Source organism: Jaminaea rosea, assembly GCF_003144245.1.
Source record: "Jaminaea rosea strain MCA 5214 unplaced genomic scaffold BDZ90scaffold_1, whole genome shotgun sequence".
Lineage (NCBI taxonomy): Eukaryota > Fungi > Basidiomycota > Exobasidiomycetes > Microstromatales > Jaminaea > Jaminaea rosea.
This window is the reverse complement of record NW_020289975.1, coordinates 2,658,254-2,672,359: the sequence shown is the minus strand read 5'-3', so window position 1 is coordinate 2,672,359 and position 14,106 is coordinate 2,658,254. Positions and strand designations below refer to the sequence as shown.

At 58.0% G+C, this 14,106-nt stretch overlaps 8 protein-coding genes across 8 annotated transcripts; 3 read left to right on the top strand and 5 right to left on the bottom strand.

The window, feature by feature from the left end:
- Nucleotides 1–45: 45 nt before the first annotated feature.
- Nucleotides 46–1,985, top strand: BDZ90DRAFT_230014 (putative zinc metallo-protease). Its single transcript, XM_025505311.1, has 4 exons — nt 46–214; nt 286–507; nt 580–1,652; nt 1,723–1,985. Exons 1-4 carry the CDS (start codon nt 62–64, stop codon nt 1,847–1,849), a joined length of 1,575 nt encoding a protein of 524 aa, XP_025365628.1. The 5' UTR covers nt 46–61; the 3' UTR covers nt 1,850–1,985.
- BDZ90DRAFT_248671 (putative lanosterol synthase) lies at nt 1,526–4,611 on the bottom strand. Its single transcript, XM_025507631.1, has 5 exons — nt 4,226–4,611; nt 3,702–4,144; nt 2,779–3,626; nt 2,148–2,704; nt 1,526–2,061 (listed from the first exon to the last, which is right to left on the bottom strand). Exons 1-5 carry the CDS (start codon nt 4,570–4,572, stop codon nt 1,983–1,985), a joined length of 2,274 nt encoding a protein of 757 aa, XP_025365627.1. The 5' UTR covers nt 4,573–4,611; the 3' UTR covers nt 1,526–1,982.
- Nucleotides 4,612–4,717: 106 nt separating this feature from the next.
- On the bottom strand, nt 4,718–5,623 carry BDZ90DRAFT_31346 (hypothetical protein). Its single transcript, XM_025509484.1, has 2 exons — nt 5,130–5,623; nt 4,718–5,058 (listed from the first exon to the last, which is right to left on the bottom strand). Exons 1-2 carry the CDS (start codon nt 5,479–5,481, stop codon nt 4,886–4,888), a joined length of 525 nt encoding a protein of 174 aa, XP_025365626.1. The 5' UTR covers nt 5,482–5,623; the 3' UTR covers nt 4,718–4,885.
- BDZ90DRAFT_230011 (hypothetical protein) lies at nt 5,136–6,168 on the top strand (the record flags this gene model as incomplete). The annotated part of the gene is made up of 1 exon (XM_025505310.1): nt 5,136–6,168. A coding segment is annotated over exon 1 (431 nt), but the record flags the coding sequence as incomplete, so codon positions are not given.
- On the bottom strand, nt 6,157–9,114 carry BDZ90DRAFT_31442 (hypothetical protein). The gene is made up of 2 exons (XM_025509485.1): nt 8,291–9,114; nt 6,157–8,226 (listed from the first exon to the last, which is right to left on the bottom strand). The coding sequence occupies exons 1-2, from the start codon at nt 8,858–8,860 to the stop codon at nt 6,316–6,318; spliced, it is 2,481 nt and encodes an 826-aa protein (XP_025365624.1). The 5' UTR covers nt 8,861–9,114; the 3' UTR covers nt 6,157–6,315.
- An 803-nt stretch (nt 9,115–9,917) lies between these two features.
- BDZ90DRAFT_230008 (ubiquitin-like protein) lies at nt 9,918–10,968 on the bottom strand. Its single transcript, XM_025505309.1, has 5 exons — nt 10,845–10,968; nt 10,717–10,742; nt 10,617–10,628; nt 10,379–10,535; nt 9,918–10,296 (listed from the first exon to the last, which is right to left on the bottom strand). The coding sequence occupies exons 1-5, from the start codon at nt 10,914–10,916 to the stop codon at nt 10,282–10,284; spliced, it is 282 nt and encodes a 93-aa protein (XP_025365623.1). The 5' UTR covers nt 10,917–10,968; the 3' UTR covers nt 9,918–10,281.
- A 304-nt stretch (nt 10,969–11,272) lies between these two features.
- BDZ90DRAFT_230007 (putative mitochondrial precursor protein import receptor tom70) lies at nt 11,273–13,732 on the top strand. Its single transcript, XM_025505308.1, has one exon. It carries the CDS (start codon nt 11,293–11,295, stop codon nt 13,285–13,287), a length of 1,995 nt encoding a protein of 664 aa, XP_025365622.1. The 5' UTR covers nt 11,273–11,292; the 3' UTR covers nt 13,288–13,732.
- BDZ90DRAFT_230006 (hypothetical protein) lies at nt 13,636–14,058 on the bottom strand. Its single transcript, XM_025505307.1, has 2 exons — nt 14,038–14,058; nt 13,636–13,951 (listed from the first exon to the last, which is right to left on the bottom strand). The coding sequence occupies exons 1-2, from the start codon at nt 14,042–14,044 to the stop codon at nt 13,644–13,646; spliced, it is 315 nt and encodes a 104-aa protein (XP_025365621.1). The 5' UTR covers nt 14,045–14,058; the 3' UTR covers nt 13,636–13,643.
- Between the last annotated feature and the right edge of the window lie 48 nt (nt 14,059–14,106).

Sequence of the window (14,106 nt, the reverse complement as noted above, 5' to 3'; positions counted from 1 at the left end):
AAGAAGAGCCGCGAGAGAATGTCGTACGATGTCTATCTCTTCACCATCACATTCAACGTTCATGTCCGGCCATATCGTGCAAGCTGCCAAGCATCAGCTGCATAGCGCCTTTGCTGCGCTGGACGACCCTGCTGTCCCATGGAAGACGCTCGTCCTCTACCTCATTGTGGGCGTCTGGGCCTTTGAGACGTACCTCTCTCTGCGTCAATACAAGGTCAGTGCATCGCGAGGAAAACCGACTATCGACGAACGTTCAGCTGATGCTTGAGTATGCTCTCTTCGCAGGTCTACTCCTTCCCATCACCTCCCGCTTCTCTTCTGCAGCATGTCGATCTCGAGACCTATAAGAAATCGCAGCGATACGGCAGGGACAAGGCGCGCTTCGGCTTCGTGGTAGCAGCGTGGGGGCTCCTCAATTCTCTCGCCATAGTCTACTTCGACCTCATGCCATTCTTTTGGCAGCTATCGGCTGACGTGCTGCAGAAGCTCGACTGGCGTACGACGGAGGTGAGCTCGCGAATAGCATACATTCCCCGCACACGCAGTGTCCAACATGCTGATTGCCCCTTCCATATGCAGATCACACAATCGATCATCTTTACCCTCCTGTCCTCTCTCTCTCGCACTATCCTCGACCTACCTCTCTCTTACTACTCTCACTTCTACCTCGAAGAGGCACATGGCTTCAACAAGATGACGCGCACCACCTTCTTCACCGACTTCCTCAAATCCACCGCTCTGGGCGGGATAGTTCTGAGCCCAGTCATCGCCGCCTTGATCAGTATCATCCGCTGGGCGGGGACGGATGGCTTCGTCCTTTGGGTGCTGGTATTCATGCTCGCCTTCCAGGTGGTCTTGCAGGTACTCTATCCATTGGTGATCCAGCCGCTATTCAACACCTTGACGCCTCTGCCCCCCGGACTGCTAAAAGCACGAGTCGAAATATTGGCCGCTTCTCTGCGCTTTCCTCTGGCCAAGTTGCATCAGATCGACGGCTCAAGGCGCTCTGCCCATTCAAACGCGTACTTCTTTGGTGTCCTGCCCTGGGGTAACAAGCACATCGTCGTCTACGACTCGCTCATCGCCAAGTCGACTTGCAGTGAGATTGAGGCCGTCTTGGCGCACGAGTTGGGCCACTGGGCGCATAGCGACCCTACGAAGCTGCTGGTACTCGCACAGGCGCAGATTGGCTTCACCTTTGCGGTCTTTGCTGGCTTCATCGACAACAGGTCACTCTTTGAGGCCTTCGGATTTGGGCAGGCGAGTACGCTCGCCGAGAAGGCGGGGCTGGCGAGCCCGGTGCTGCCTGTCATCATTGGGCTAGAGCTTTTCCAGCTGGTATTGGCGCCGCTGGATGCGGTACTCAAGTTCTTGATGAATAGCGCCGTGCGCTCCATGGAGTATGCTGCGGACTCATTTGCCGCCGGGCTGGATAGGCCAGCGTTTACGGACGAGCAGGTGAAAGAGATGCACAAGGAGCCGGAGCCGGTAGCCGAGAAGGAGGAGAGCCAGAGCCAGGAGAAGGGGCCAGAGAAGAAAGACGAGGACCAAGCAACAAGGAAAGAGTTGCGTGAAGCCGAGCTGGCGCAGAGCACGCAAACGTCTTACGCAGAGCTGTTGCAGGTAGCGCTGATCAAGCTACACAAGCAGAAGTAAGTGCGAGTCTCGAAGTCCGCTCTTCGTAGCCGAACATTGACAGCTTCAACTTTCCTCCTGCAACAGTCTCTCGTCGATGCACTACGACTGGCTCTACTCGGCGTATCACCACTCTCACCCGACCTTGCCCGAAAGATTGGCAGCGCTTGAAAAACATGCGGGCGCTGTTGACCGCGCCAAGAAGGCAAATTGAGGACGTCAGGCGCAGCATAGCATCTCTCGAATGCGTGGACCAATGTCACGGAGATGCTGTTGTCTGACATTGCCAAGCTTTCGGCCAGTGATGACTGGCTTTAATGCTAGATACAGTCGCGTACTTGCCTTATCTAAGACGTCGATGCCGGCGGCCATGACTCTCCGAATCGCTGCGTTGCCTTACCCAGCGCCCAGATGGTGAAGGAGAAGCTGCGGCGAAGTGAAAGGGCGAGGCGGAAGTCAGTCAAAGCTGCTCTCGTGTGCGAACGTCTCCTCCTCTCCCTCGCGCTACTCACCGATAGTTCGGATACACGATGCCGCAGTTACGGTTGAAGACGCCCACACATCTACCTTCTGGCGTCTCTTTCCAGCTCCCATCCTCCTCCTGGCCCCGAAGCACAAACTCAGCGCCCCTCCTCAAGCTTCCATCCTCATCAGGGTACTGTGCATGCAGGAGCCCCAACAGTGCCCAGCTAGTCTGCACAACCTCGCTCCTCCCGCTTTCTGTCGGCGTCCACTCCCCACGTACGCAGCTCTCGAATCCTTCGCCCCATCCTCCATCTTCTGCATTCTGCTTGCTGACAAGGAATGCGCACGCCCGCCTGACCGGCTCTGAGTTCTCGTAGTGGTAGCCGGCGAGGTGCAGGCATTCGAGGGCGAACATAGTCGCGTAGGTGAAGCATACAGCCCATGAGCCAAACCAAGATCCGTCCTTGCGCTGGGCGGAGAGGATATAGGCCACGGCACGAGAGACGCACTTGTCGATGTCGGCACGGCGATACTTGGGGGAATGGGCGCGGAACTTGCAAAGGGCGCCTACGACGGAGGTGGTGCATTCGGGGTAGCAGTACTCCTGATGACGGCCAAGTGAGGGGGATCGATCGTCAGCTCAAGTACCTGGCGGTCTGCGGCTTCGCCATCACCCACAATCATGATGTCTCCGAACACCTCCGCCGGGTTGATCCACTCCAGCACCGCCGGTCCATTGATCGTCTCGTAGCTAGCAAATCCGCCAGAAGAATTTTGCATGGTCAACAACAGGTCGACTGCGTCTCTGAGCCTCCCCTCATCAACCAGCTGTTCCAATCCCATACTCTCCTGCTGCAGGTCCAAAACTGCCTTCAATCCTTCCGCCGTACAGTCAGACACAGTATATCCTTGTTGCTTCGTACTGAACGGCCAAGCCCCCTTCGTAGAGAAGCGGTAGCAAGAGCGATAATGCTGCGGATTCTCGCGAATCTGCGTGTCGTCCAGCCAAGCAAGAATGGCTTGGATGCTGGGCTTGATGTTGGGGTTGCGGACAAGTGTCGAGGTAGAGGAGACGGCCTGAGCTATGAAGCTCGTGTCCCACAGTTGGGAGCCATTTGTCCCGCACATCATGAGGCCGGAAGGGGACATCCAGAGGAAGTCGCGCATCTTCTCGCGATGCTTGGCCATTGCGGGGGAGTTGGGCCCATCGACTGCGTAGCGGACTACTTGATTCAGCATCTTGTTGACAGGGCCGAGGCATTGGTAGCCGGTGTTCTCGTCTTCCCGGCAGAGCAGATTGTAGGCTTGCTTCAGGCCAGCGGAGCGAACAACGCCCGGGGTAAATTTGGCGTAGATGCCGAGAAGGGACATGAGCCCGTTGAGCACCTTAGTGTGCGGTGCAAAAATGTCGATTGAGGCGATGTTGTTGCGCTGTGAGGGCCAGTTGATGGAGCTGTATGGCTTGGCGTAGAGTTCTGTGCGTAGCGCTGAAATGAGCGAATCTGTCTCGGCGTCATGGTATGTGTCTACGGAAACAGGGACGGGAACATGTCAATCTCTTCAGCTGCCGTCGTAGCCATCGCCCGTCGCACCGAACTCACACTTGCACCCCCACAACCACCCCATAGGGATGTAGACCATGCGCGTATGGATCCACCATCTCCAGGGATGAATCGGCACCCCATCGGGCAAGCACCACAGCTCAGGCGGAATTGGGTTCATGCCTTCCCAGTCATAGACGCCCAGAACAGCCAGCCACAGCTTCCCCCAGCTCGGGATCCCCGTTGCCCCGCCCAGCTCGTGGAGCTTAGCCCTCGCTTTCGCCATGAAGGGCAGATCGGGCCCGTTCCCTAGCAAACGAAGCACGACGTAGTTTGCTGCCGTGCCAAACACTGTTGAGGGACCGGCGATGTGAAGGCCCCACCCGCCGTCTGAGTGTTGCTCGTTACGAAGGTAGCGGGTGATTTCGATGCGCCATTCGGTTGGGAAAGGGGTTTCGGTCACGTACGAGGCGATTACGAGACCGGGAAGGAGGAAGAGAGGGCTGAGCACGGCAATGTGAAGGACAGTGAGCTTAATTGGTCTGCGTCTGATAACATATAGTCTCGCTGCGCGCGATACTCACCCTCCATACTCGCCAGCGAAGTGGCCATCAGGGGATTGAACCTTTTGGTAATAAAGGAACGCATCCTCTGCTGCTTTCGCTGCGCTGCGGCGCTCGCCTTTCGATCCAGACGACGAAGTCGGCAGTAGTCCCAGGTGAAATCTATCCTCCATCGTCTGCTCCCCCGCAGTGCCCACCTCATCGTCGCTCAAGTAGCTCCACAAATGCCTTCCCACGTCTGGCGTTCCCAGGCCAGGAGTGGTGAGACGCCATCGTGCGAGATCGGTCTTCTCTGGTAGTGAAGAGAGGGGTGTGAGGTCCGGAGAGGTGAGCGGCACCGATTGGAACTGCTGTTGTGAGGTTGGCATTACGCCAGCCGTTAAGGGTGGGTATCGAGTGGGAAGGAAAGGAAGAAAGGTGCGGAGAGAGCGGAAAGCGGGGCTGTTGGTCTGATTGCCCTAGGTGGTGGACTGAAAGAGGCGGAGAAGGCAAGGCAGAGCACCGTCAATTCTTCTCTTCTTTCCCACTTATCCTTCAGAGAATGATTGACGACTTCATTGCAAGCTATCTTCGACATGGTTTGGACGACGTTCTTTCGTTCTTCAGCGATGATGCAGGGCCATTTCGTCCTCTCTGAATGCTTCTGGCCCTCCTCCCTTCTTGTCCTCCCCTCCTCAACGCTCAAATCGCGGCAATCAGCCCCGCCGGCCTCAGCCTGGCCCTCTGATGACGCCCGCTCATAGCAGCAGCGGCGAAGGTCCTCTCCTGCCAGCCCAAGAATGGCCCCAGGTACAAGGTGATTTGCAGACGCCAAACCCAGTCTCCGTCGTGGAGGAGCATGCGAGAGGTGCGGGCTACGTGTTCGCAAAGGGGACGTTTGAGAGTCAAATCAACTTCGCCGATGGCAGGTAAGGCGTCGACTCACCTTCGGCCCCTTCAGGCATGCTACGCCTCAAGCTGAGCAGCAGGCGATCCAGCCGGTCCTCATCCCACTCGAGGAGCGAGAAGCGGATCAGCCATCCACAGGCTGAGCCTGTTGTGAGGGGGAGGGGAAAGCCTTCGATGTTGTAGCTGAGCATGCGCGAGAGAGACGCAAGGGCAGTGGAAGCATTCAGTGCTGTGCGAGCTGGTGATCTGTCAGGCGAAGGGCAGCGACAGGACTCACAGCTCGAGGTTGATTGGCTCGGGAGGAGAGGGGGGTCGAGAGAAGGCAATGAGCTGCGCGATGCGAAGACGCGAGATGTCAGTGTGCTCCCTTGTGGTCCGGCTTTGTACATGTCCTTGGATGCTCACAACTTTGCTCTTAGGCCCAGCGGGGATGGCGACGGCGAGGGAGGATGAGGTGCTCCTAGGGTAGGATGACTGTTGATGGGCAGCGTGCTAGAGGTCGTCAGATGGGGCGATCACATCTGCAAGTCGAAAGGTTTGGTAGTCTGCTCACAGCTGAAGCGCTCCTCCTCGTAGGCTGGCCAGTGAGTCGAGCGACCAGCCTGTTATCGATCGACAAGATGGAACATCAGCGCCATCCTCACTCCATATCTCTACCAAACTCACTCCTCAGCAGGCAAGCTGGTATTGCTGACCCATCGCCCCCCAGGCGTGAAGTGTCCTGCGCCTTGAGCTTGATGTGGAGTGTGGTTGCCAGAGGCCAGTCGACTGACCGAGTCGAAAAGGTCGTCGAGCCTGGGCTCGCTGGTGGTGTGGGTGGTCTGGTGCTCCATGTTGAGCTGAATAGTCGCTCCTATCGCTTGAGGGTTCAGACTATGATGATGATGGTGGTAGTGATTAGATAGAGCACTAGGTTGCGTGCAAGGCGGAGCTGGGGTGGATGTCAGTGGGCAAGCGGGCCGCCACCCTTGAGGGGCCAAGCCATGCCTTGCTTTTGGGTTTGAGGGCTGGAGGGCTGGGTCACGCCCAATGTGGGGACGCTCGAGCCATCCGAATTCTTTTCGTGCAACTCTGGGCGCGCGCCTCGGTTGGCTGTCAAGTTGGGGGGTGGAGTCGTGCAAATCACAGCCGGCTGGATGGACAGTGACTTCTCATTGACTGTGAGTAGATGAAGGGTGAAGAGAATGCAACATCAGAGACGAGGACCAGCTCGCCATGATCTACTACTCGCGCGATTCGGCAACAGCACTCCCTACTTCCCTCCCTCCACACCTCAGTCTGACATACTCCTCGGCCAGCGCACCGTACACGATCCACAAGTCTTCGTCTGCTTCTGCCAGTCTCTTCAAGCCGAGGAGCTTTTCATGACGCGCGTGTGAGTGACGCAGAGAGTCAAGCTGGCAGTAATGAGGGTGAATGAGATGATGACGATTGTTGATGAGCTGGACGGAGCTGGTTGACGACTCGTTGTTGGAGGGAGGGGGCATAGCCGCCTCTTCAGCGTGATCGGATCGCACGCACTTGCTTGCCTCTGTCGCATTAGCGGGCAACGCATTCGCAGAAGCCGGCTCTTTGGCACTTGCGACCGGCATTGGACCATCAATGTGTCCCATCAACCAAGCACGCATCCTCTTCTCATGCCCGTCGCTGTCTGCGGTCGACGAGGTTTCAGAGGGCGGCGAGATAGGCGACATGGACGACGCCTGGACAAAGGAAGCGGAGGAGATGCGTCGAATTGGAGAGTTAGAGGCAGAGCGGGCGCTGCCAATTACTCCGACGTCACCGTCACTCTTGGCGCCGGAAGAGATCTGTCTCTGACGCTGCGCATGGTGAATCGGCTGCTCTAACTGCTGTGGCTGGTAGGCGCTTGACTTGGCCTGCGGGACGGTGTCCAAGATGGTAGAAAGTGTTCGCAGGCCGAGGTCCGTATCAGCGCGCGGCCGGCCGATGACAGGTAAAGGAGGCTCAAAAATGCCTCGTGCGGCGCTGCTCGTCGTTGGAATCCCGCTGCTGCTCATGCTGCGGCTCATGCTCGTCATGTCCCAGGCGAGAGTATTGAAAGACTTTCGGCGCGATATCATCGTCGAAGCTGTGGTAGATTCCGCTTGGCCTCGGCCTACGGCTGTGTTGATCTTGAAGACGGACGATTTGGGCGTGGTGGCATCCTCAATCGATGGCTCATCGCTGCCTACCTTGGAAGTCACGGCTTCCGGCCCAGCACAGGCACCAGTACCCTCCTCCTCTCCTTCCTCCAGAACATGCAACGAGCTACTTCCATGCGTCGTTGAAGAGATATTCGAAGTCGTTCTCTTTGGCATCCTACGCGCCATGAGAGGCGAGGAAGGCGGGGTGAGTGGCTCTCCACCGATCACGCTTGAGAAGCCCGTCGTAGGACTGGTGATGGACGGTGACCTGTGCTCAAAGTCCGCCTGCTGGATGACGAGGCTGAACGGCGTGAAGCGACCGAGGTCGCTGCTAATGAGCGGGGAGGAGGATGAACGCAGCCTGCCTTGAAAGAACGGTGGGGGCGACGACGTACTGGGTGAGAGCGGTGAGAGTGGGCTTGAGGGAAGTTGTGCATTCGAGGGCGTGGTAGGCGAGAAGGCAGTAGAGCCGTCGAGAAGGGAAATTATATAGGGAGCGAAGCCGGGGAAGCTGCCTCCATGCTGCCGGGCATGGTGAGCCTCAATGCTGGCCAGGCCGAGAAAGGTCGCTCCCACGGCAGCGCATGGCTCTCGCTCGCAAGACGGTACGACCCACTGCCCACCCAAGACATTGCTCCAGCAGTCGGCGATGGCTTCATTGTGTGCGGCTCTGCCCCACGCGAGTATACGCTCGGGGGACACAGTCAGGTCGTACGGGTCGAAGCCAAGCACCTGGCCAGCGCCGAGAAAGCCTGAGGCAAAGTCGGCTGAGAGCGGCGTGGCCTTCTTGAGGACCTTCTTGCCCGCTGCAGCCGCTGCGGAGCGGTCGTTTGTGGCTACTCGGGCGTAGACGGCGCGTGAGGCCAGTGCCTGCCCCTCGATGAGGCAGCGTGGGTTGGCTCGCAGGTCTGAAAATTCCGGCACAGGGATACCACCTTCATAGCGCGTAAGCAAGGGGCCATGCCCGTCGTGACGCCAGATGGAGAAAAACTAGGAGCAGAAGAGTGGAAGTCAGGATAATGTTGCTGGTGTGAAAGCAGCGTATCCCGCCCACCTTGTTGTCCAGTCCAATGCTCCCGCCGACGGGCACGAAACCAATGACCTTGCCGAAGATGCTCCAATCCGCATTGCCATATGCATTGCGAATGGCCAAACGAGCCTCGCTGGACGATGGGAATGTGGCAATTCGCAGATAGGGCTGAGAAGGTGTGCCCGATCTCTCTTCGACATCGACAGTGAGACCTGCCGTCGGATTGTGTACGAGAGCGCCCTCTTGTATCACGGCGGCCGTGGTGGTGGGTACGATGAGCGTATCGCTGTGGCTGAGATGCAGGCCGACGTCATTGTAGCCAGGTAGGAAGGAGAGGTACGCAGCGACAGCGGACGGAATAGGGGCAGTAATGATGCAAGCTGTGTTGAGGCCGAAGCGCTCGACAAAGTAGGCGCTGATGGTGCCCTGCAGGGAGAGGTCGTTGATGGGGCCGAGCATGTCCTTCAGGGGTCGGTCGTAGGTTTGACTTGGCGCGCCGGTATGGCTCAGATTATCGACGAGAGCAAGGATGTTGTGGTCCCAGCTGCCGTCGGCTTGGAGCATGCCAGTGAGCGAAGCTTCGCTTGGTGTCATGCTGTGCAATGTGCATCAAAAGGTGAGCGAGATACTAATGTTGAGCAATGTTAACGGCGGCTCACTCTACGACCGTTGCAGCGAGGATGCTGGCGAGCAAGCCGGGCAGCGTCACGACGCGCTCACTCCTCTCCCACACATCTTGCAGCGTGCCCATCCCTCGTCCATCAGAAGCAACAGTACGTCCACGCTTGATCTTGAGGAGCTGCGGCATCCAGCCATTGGCGTTCAAAGGGCTTCCCAACCTCTCATTGACGACTCTCCGGACCTCGACTCGTGACGGGCGGTAGGCTGGGTCCTTGCAGTCGGGGTTTTTGTCGCGAAGCTGCTCAAATATGGCCCATTCGATGTCGTGCAATTCGTTTGAAGCTGAATGATCTTGCTCGACGGGGCTCAGCGGGAGCGTGAAGCAGGTCGGGTAGCAGAGTTGGCTGCGTAGCTCGAGCGAGGGTGAGAGGGCAGTAAAGAGTGGGCCGGCCATCTCTGATAGGAAAACAGGAGCCAGGGACTGTGGGACGGTGGAGTAAGAGTTGAGCAAAGACTACTGCTGCAGTGCAGCGTCACTGCTGGCGCATTCTCACCTCAGAAGCGATGGAAATGGACATGATGCGGGCGATGATGGGCAGAGCTGAATAGGTGTATGAGCTTGGCGTGGATGGCAGTTGAGCATGGGCCAGCCACTCGAACGCCGTGTCGAGCGCAGCAATGATGAGCTCGACGGGGGTGACGCATGCTGGGCCAGGAGCGGGCCCAAGCGTATAGATACCGTTGCGAGTCCTGCAGAATGGCGATGAGGGGGCGGAAAGTGAAGGTCATGATGAGGAGGCATTAGCAACTTTCATGGTAGTGCACGGCACTCGCCCTCACTGATATTGGGGCAGGTCGCGATCAAATACGACGGTGTGCGTGAGTATGGGCTTGAGCTGTTGTGCAATGTCGATGACGACAATCACGAGGCGGTCGAGGCGCATCTCGAAGGAGAGCGCGAGGTGACCAATTCCCGCGACAGCCATGATGACATGTGCGCCTGTTGGGTGAATGCGCAAATGTAGCTGATTGGAAGGCAAGGTGGATTGGAGGGTGACAATGGGAGGTCAGAGCAAACCAGACAGGGCCGACCCAATCTGCCTAGCAGGCAAGTCGGCACAACGCGACCGACGCGCCCAAGCGCAACAGCTCATCATCCCGTTCGCAATCAGGAACATCGTCTTGAAATTCGCATCAGCGGAACAAGGTGGCGAGTGAAGGTGATGAACGGATGGAAGGGAGGTTGAGTGTACATCGAATGGTAGCGGGTCATATGGGCCGAGCGAGCAAGGAGGACGTCGTTGCCGATGTTGCCGTCCTGGTCAATTCAGCGAGCGATCCGTCCATCCATTCACACGTCGACAAGGTGACAAGAAGGAAAGGGTGTGCAGCGCCTAATTGCAGCCTCCCTGCGAACGCAAGAGCGAAGTGAGGCGAGGTGGTGTCAGCGATACAGCGACGCACGGAAGCATCATCTTCGAGGCTAATCACCAATTGCTCGGGCAGAGCGTCGATCTCGTCGCCGTCCTCCATGCCCATCGAGTCAGCTGTGTCCTCGTCGTTGATGCGCTGACCGTCGAACACGAAGCGGATGGATGTAAAGGGCTTGCCCATCCTCTCCGCGTAGGCCTTCTGCAGCTTGGCGAGCCTGGAATGGGGCAAAGATGAGAGCGTGGTCAGCAAGACTGGCTGCGATGGAGCGTGCGGCTGGCCTCGAGAAGAAGCTCACTTGGTGTGCTTCCTGAGGTGGGGGTGGAGGCAACGAGGGTTTACAATGGTCAGCCTTGCTCGGCAACGATCAGGCAACATTTGCGCCACACTGCACTCACTTGACCTTGAAGAAGACCTCATTTCCCTAATTCGTGGTGAGCGAAGGAAGGGCAGTCGCCATCAGCTTATGCGTCGCTCTCACGATACGCGCTCCCTCGCTCCCTCGCTCGCTCGCCCGCCCACTCACGTCGCTGTCCTTGACCTTGATGTTGAGCTGCTCAGGCTCGGGCTTGGGAGCGTTCTCCTCGTGGTCAGACATGATTGCGCGTGTCTTGCTGGCAGTGGCGATAAGGAGGAGTGGTTGGTTTGATCGGATGGAAAGATGATGAGGATGCGTTTCAGGGCGGGCCAGAAACACGACGCTTCATTGCCGCCTCGACTGCGAGGTGAGCGAGCGGGGACGACGGAGGGCGGACTGAGCGAGCCTGAGCAAGATGGTTTGCCACGCGACGCCGCCCATCATCAGTCTGAGTCGTTGAAGTCAGTCGGCCTCGACCAAAACCGCGCGGCAGAGTGAGTGACTGGCTCACAGGGTGGTGGAGGAAGGAAAGAGGCGCAAGTGCGAGCCAGAGGTCGACGACGATCTCTTGCTTTTTGTCAACTCATCGACCTCACCTCTCAACACTCTTTCCTCGATGGCGAGCACGACGACCAACAACAGCGCTCAACAGGCCGTCGACGCTGCCTCTACGCAGGCACACACGACGGCTAATCGCCTCTCGCGATGGATTGACGAGAACAGGAACCTCGCCATCGCCCTCGGTGTCGGATCAGCCGTCGTCGCTGGAGGAGGAGCCTACTACCTGCTCAGCGGTAGCAGCAGTAGCAGCTCGAAGAAGTCATCCAAGGGCAAGTCAGCGCCCGATGGAGCAGATGCAGCTGAGAAGGGAAAGGCAGGTGGCAGCGATGATGCAGCAGAGTCGGGCTCAAAGGGGACCGGCGCAGCTGCAGCATCATCAAAGTCGAAGAAGAAGAAGAAGAGCAAGAAGGGTGGAGCCGGCGGTGGTGGTGGTAGCAGCGGCGACGATGCATTGAAACGCCCTGACGGACCACTGCTGGAGGAAGCATCCGACGAGGCCCTCTTTAAGCTGTCCGCGGACGAGATCGCCAAGCTGCCATCAGAACGTAAAGAGTCGTTGGCTCAAGCGCTCAAGGCTGCGGGGAACAAGGCTTACCAAGAGCGTCGCTTCGAGCCTGCAATCGACCTCTACACAAAGGCTATCGCGGCGCAGCCTCTCGCAGTCTTCTTCTCCAACCGCGCTGCCTGCTACTCGAACCTGTCCAAGTACCGCGAGGTCATCAAGGACTGCGACTCAGCCCTCGCCATGGACCCTGCTTACATCAAAGCTCTCAACAGGAGAGCAGTGGCACAAGAGCACCTCGGCGCAGACGCTGACGGCGAAAAGCCCGGCGCTGAGCTTGACGAGAAGAAAGACCTCCTCTTTCGCAGTCTGTGCGACTTCACCGCCGTTGCTCTCCTCGGCCACTTTTCTGATCAGACGGCCACAGAGAGCGTCGAGCGCGTCCTCAAGAAGGTCTCGACCGTCAAAGCGAAGGAGCTTCTCAAGACTCGTGAGCCCAAGCTGCCGTCGCCCACCTTCGTCACAGCCTACCTCGAGGCCTTCCGTAAGAAGCCGCACCCCACCCTGCCTGACTCTCCCTCTCAGGGCGACCAGACGCTCCTCCTCGCCTTCCAAGCCCTGGACGCGCGCAACTATCCGCACGCTTGCAGCCTCTTCAACGAGGCTGTCGACCAGTCGCCAAGCACGGACGAGCTCAAGGCGCTGGCCTATAACATGCGCGGCACCTTCCGCTTCCTGATTGGCACCGCACCTGGCGCTCTGGAGGACCTCAACCAGGCTACGGAGCTGCAGCCCAGCCACGTCCAGTCTTGGGTCAAGAAGGCTTCCGTACATATGGAGCTCGGCGAGAACGAGGCCGCCTTCTCCGACTTTGACAAGGCCATCGCGGCCAACCCGGACGACCCGGACATCTACTACCATCGCGGTCAGGTCTATTTCATCCTCGGCCAGTTCAAAGAAGCAATGGCTGACTACGAAAAGTCCACCAAGCTTGACGACACCTTCATCTTCTCCCAAGTCCAGCACGCAGTCGCGCAATATAAGCTTGAGAACGTCGGAGGCTCTCTCGCTTCCTTCCGTCGCATCTTGCGCAACTTCGAGGGTAGCTCAGAAGCGTACAACTACTACGGCGAGTTGCTCCTCGACCAGGGGAAGCATGAGGAGGCGATGGAGAAGTTCGACAAAGCGATCGAGATTGAGAGCCAGAGGGACTCCAGCCGAAACGTCCTGCCAATGATCAACAAGGCTTTGGCCCTCTTCCAGTGGAAGCAGGACATTGCGTCGGCCGAGAGGCTCTGCCGCGAGGCACTCAAGATCGACGAGGACTGCGATGCTGCCGTTGGTACGCTTGCGCAGTTCAGCCTGCAGTCGGGCAAGCTTCAGGAGGCAATCGACTTCTTTGAGCGCTCGGCGAATATCGCCAGAACGGAGGGAGAGCTCCTGAATGCCTTCTCGTACGCTAGTGCATCAAGAGCGCAGCTCAACTTCATTGAGAAGTTCCCGGCGCAGGGTGCGCAATTGTCGGCGATGGCGGGCGCCATGGGATAGAGTGGATGACTACATGGATGGAAGGGATAAGGCAGTTGTGCTGACGATGGGTTGATGGAATTGCGTTGACGGACGCGTCTCAAAAGTCTCACGCTCGGGCATTGCTTCTCCGTTGGTATCACAGACTCCTCGAGATGCAATTCGAGGAACACACATCACTCTCACCACGCAATGACTACTGAGACTCGTCCTGATGGTTCGCTGATCAATCGACTCTGGTCTGATTGCACTACGCGCATGTCGTATCGTAACGTGTATCGTGAATGCTACATGCACAGCCTGATCCTGAGGAGAGGACTGCTACTGTTGATCGGGTATCTCTCTAGACTTTAGCTGATATAGCCGTCGGTCTAACGTCAAGTGTCCCTTCTTACTCCTTCCTCTCTTGCGCTGATCAGACCTTGGTCCTCCCTCCCCTTCTGCGTCCTCCTCCGCAGCCTTGGCAGGTGATGCAGCCGATGATGGCCGAGAAGACGGCTGTTGGCGAAGAGTGGAAGTGGATGGTCAGCATGATGGCCGAAGCAGGGTCTCAGAGCAGCAAGGGCGCGAGACTCACTCTCCACGGCACGGACGACGGCGGCGAGGGCAGCACCGATGGCACGGAACAGACCCATGATGAGTCCGCCGATGGCGTGGACGATCGAGGTAAGGCAAGAGTAGACGGCTGCCGACACGGAGGACGGAAGAAAGGAATTCTGTCAGTGCTCCGAATGGTGGACGGTACGGTGGCCAAGGCCCGAGCGTGCTCACCTCCCATGTTGTTAGATGAGGGCAGTGGTATGTAGCGATGATGTTGTTGTAGTGAGTCAAGACGGAGTT

Excerpts from the sequence above, each read along its gene's own strand:
- BDZ90DRAFT_31442 (XM_025509485.1), bottom strand. The coding sequence starts at position 8,860 with ATGACACCAAGCGAAGCTTCGCTCACTGGCATGCTCCAAGCCGACGGC. Across the intron at positions 8,227-8,290 it reads GCATTGGACTGGACAACAAG|TTTTTCTCCATCTGGCGTCA; the intron begins GTGGGCGGGATA and ends TTCTGCTCCTAG.
- BDZ90DRAFT_230014 (XM_025505311.1), top strand. The coding sequence starts at position 62 with ATGTCCGGCCATATCGTGCAAGCTGCCAAGCATCAGCTGCATAGCGCC. Across the intron at positions 215-285 it reads TCTCTCTGCGTCAATACAAG|GTCTACTCCTTCCCATCACC; the intron begins GTCAGTGCATCG and ends CTCTCTTCGCAG. Across the intron at positions 1,653-1,722 it reads ATCAAGCTACACAAGCAGAA|TCTCTCGTCGATGCACTACG; the intron begins GTAAGTGCGAGT and ends CTCCTGCAACAG.
- BDZ90DRAFT_230007 (XM_025505308.1), top strand. The coding sequence starts at position 11,293 with ATGGCGAGCACGACGACCAACAACAGCGCTCAACAGGCCGTCGACGCT.
- BDZ90DRAFT_230008 (XM_025505309.1), bottom strand. The coding sequence starts at position 10,916 with ATGTCTGACCACGAGGAGAACGCTCCCAAGCCCGAGCCTGAGCAGCTC. Across the intron at positions 10,743-10,844 it reads TCAAGGTCAAGGACAGCGAC|GGAAATGAGGTCTTCTTCAA; the intron begins GTGAGTGGGCGG and ends ACCACGAATTAG.
- BDZ90DRAFT_248671 (XM_025507631.1), bottom strand. The coding sequence starts at position 4,572 with ATGCCAACCTCACAACAGCAGTTCCAATCGGTGCCGCTCACCTCTCCG. Across the intron at positions 4,145-4,225 it reads TTCGCTGGCGAGTATGGAGG|CCCTCTCTTCCTCCTTCCCG; the intron begins GTGAGTATCGCG and ends TGCCGTGCTCAG. Across the intron at positions 2,062-2,147 it reads ATCGTGTATCCGAACTATCG|CTTCTCCTTCACCATCTGGG; the intron begins GTGAGTAGCGCG and ends ACTTCGCCGCAG.
- BDZ90DRAFT_31346 (XM_025509484.1), bottom strand. The coding sequence starts at position 5,481 with ATGTACAAAGCCGGACCACAAGGGAGCACACTGACATCTCGCGTCTTC. Across the intron at positions 5,059-5,129 it reads CATGCCTGAAGGGGCCGAAG|CCCGCACCTCTCGCATGCTC; the intron begins GTGAGTCGACGC and ends GCGAACACGTAG.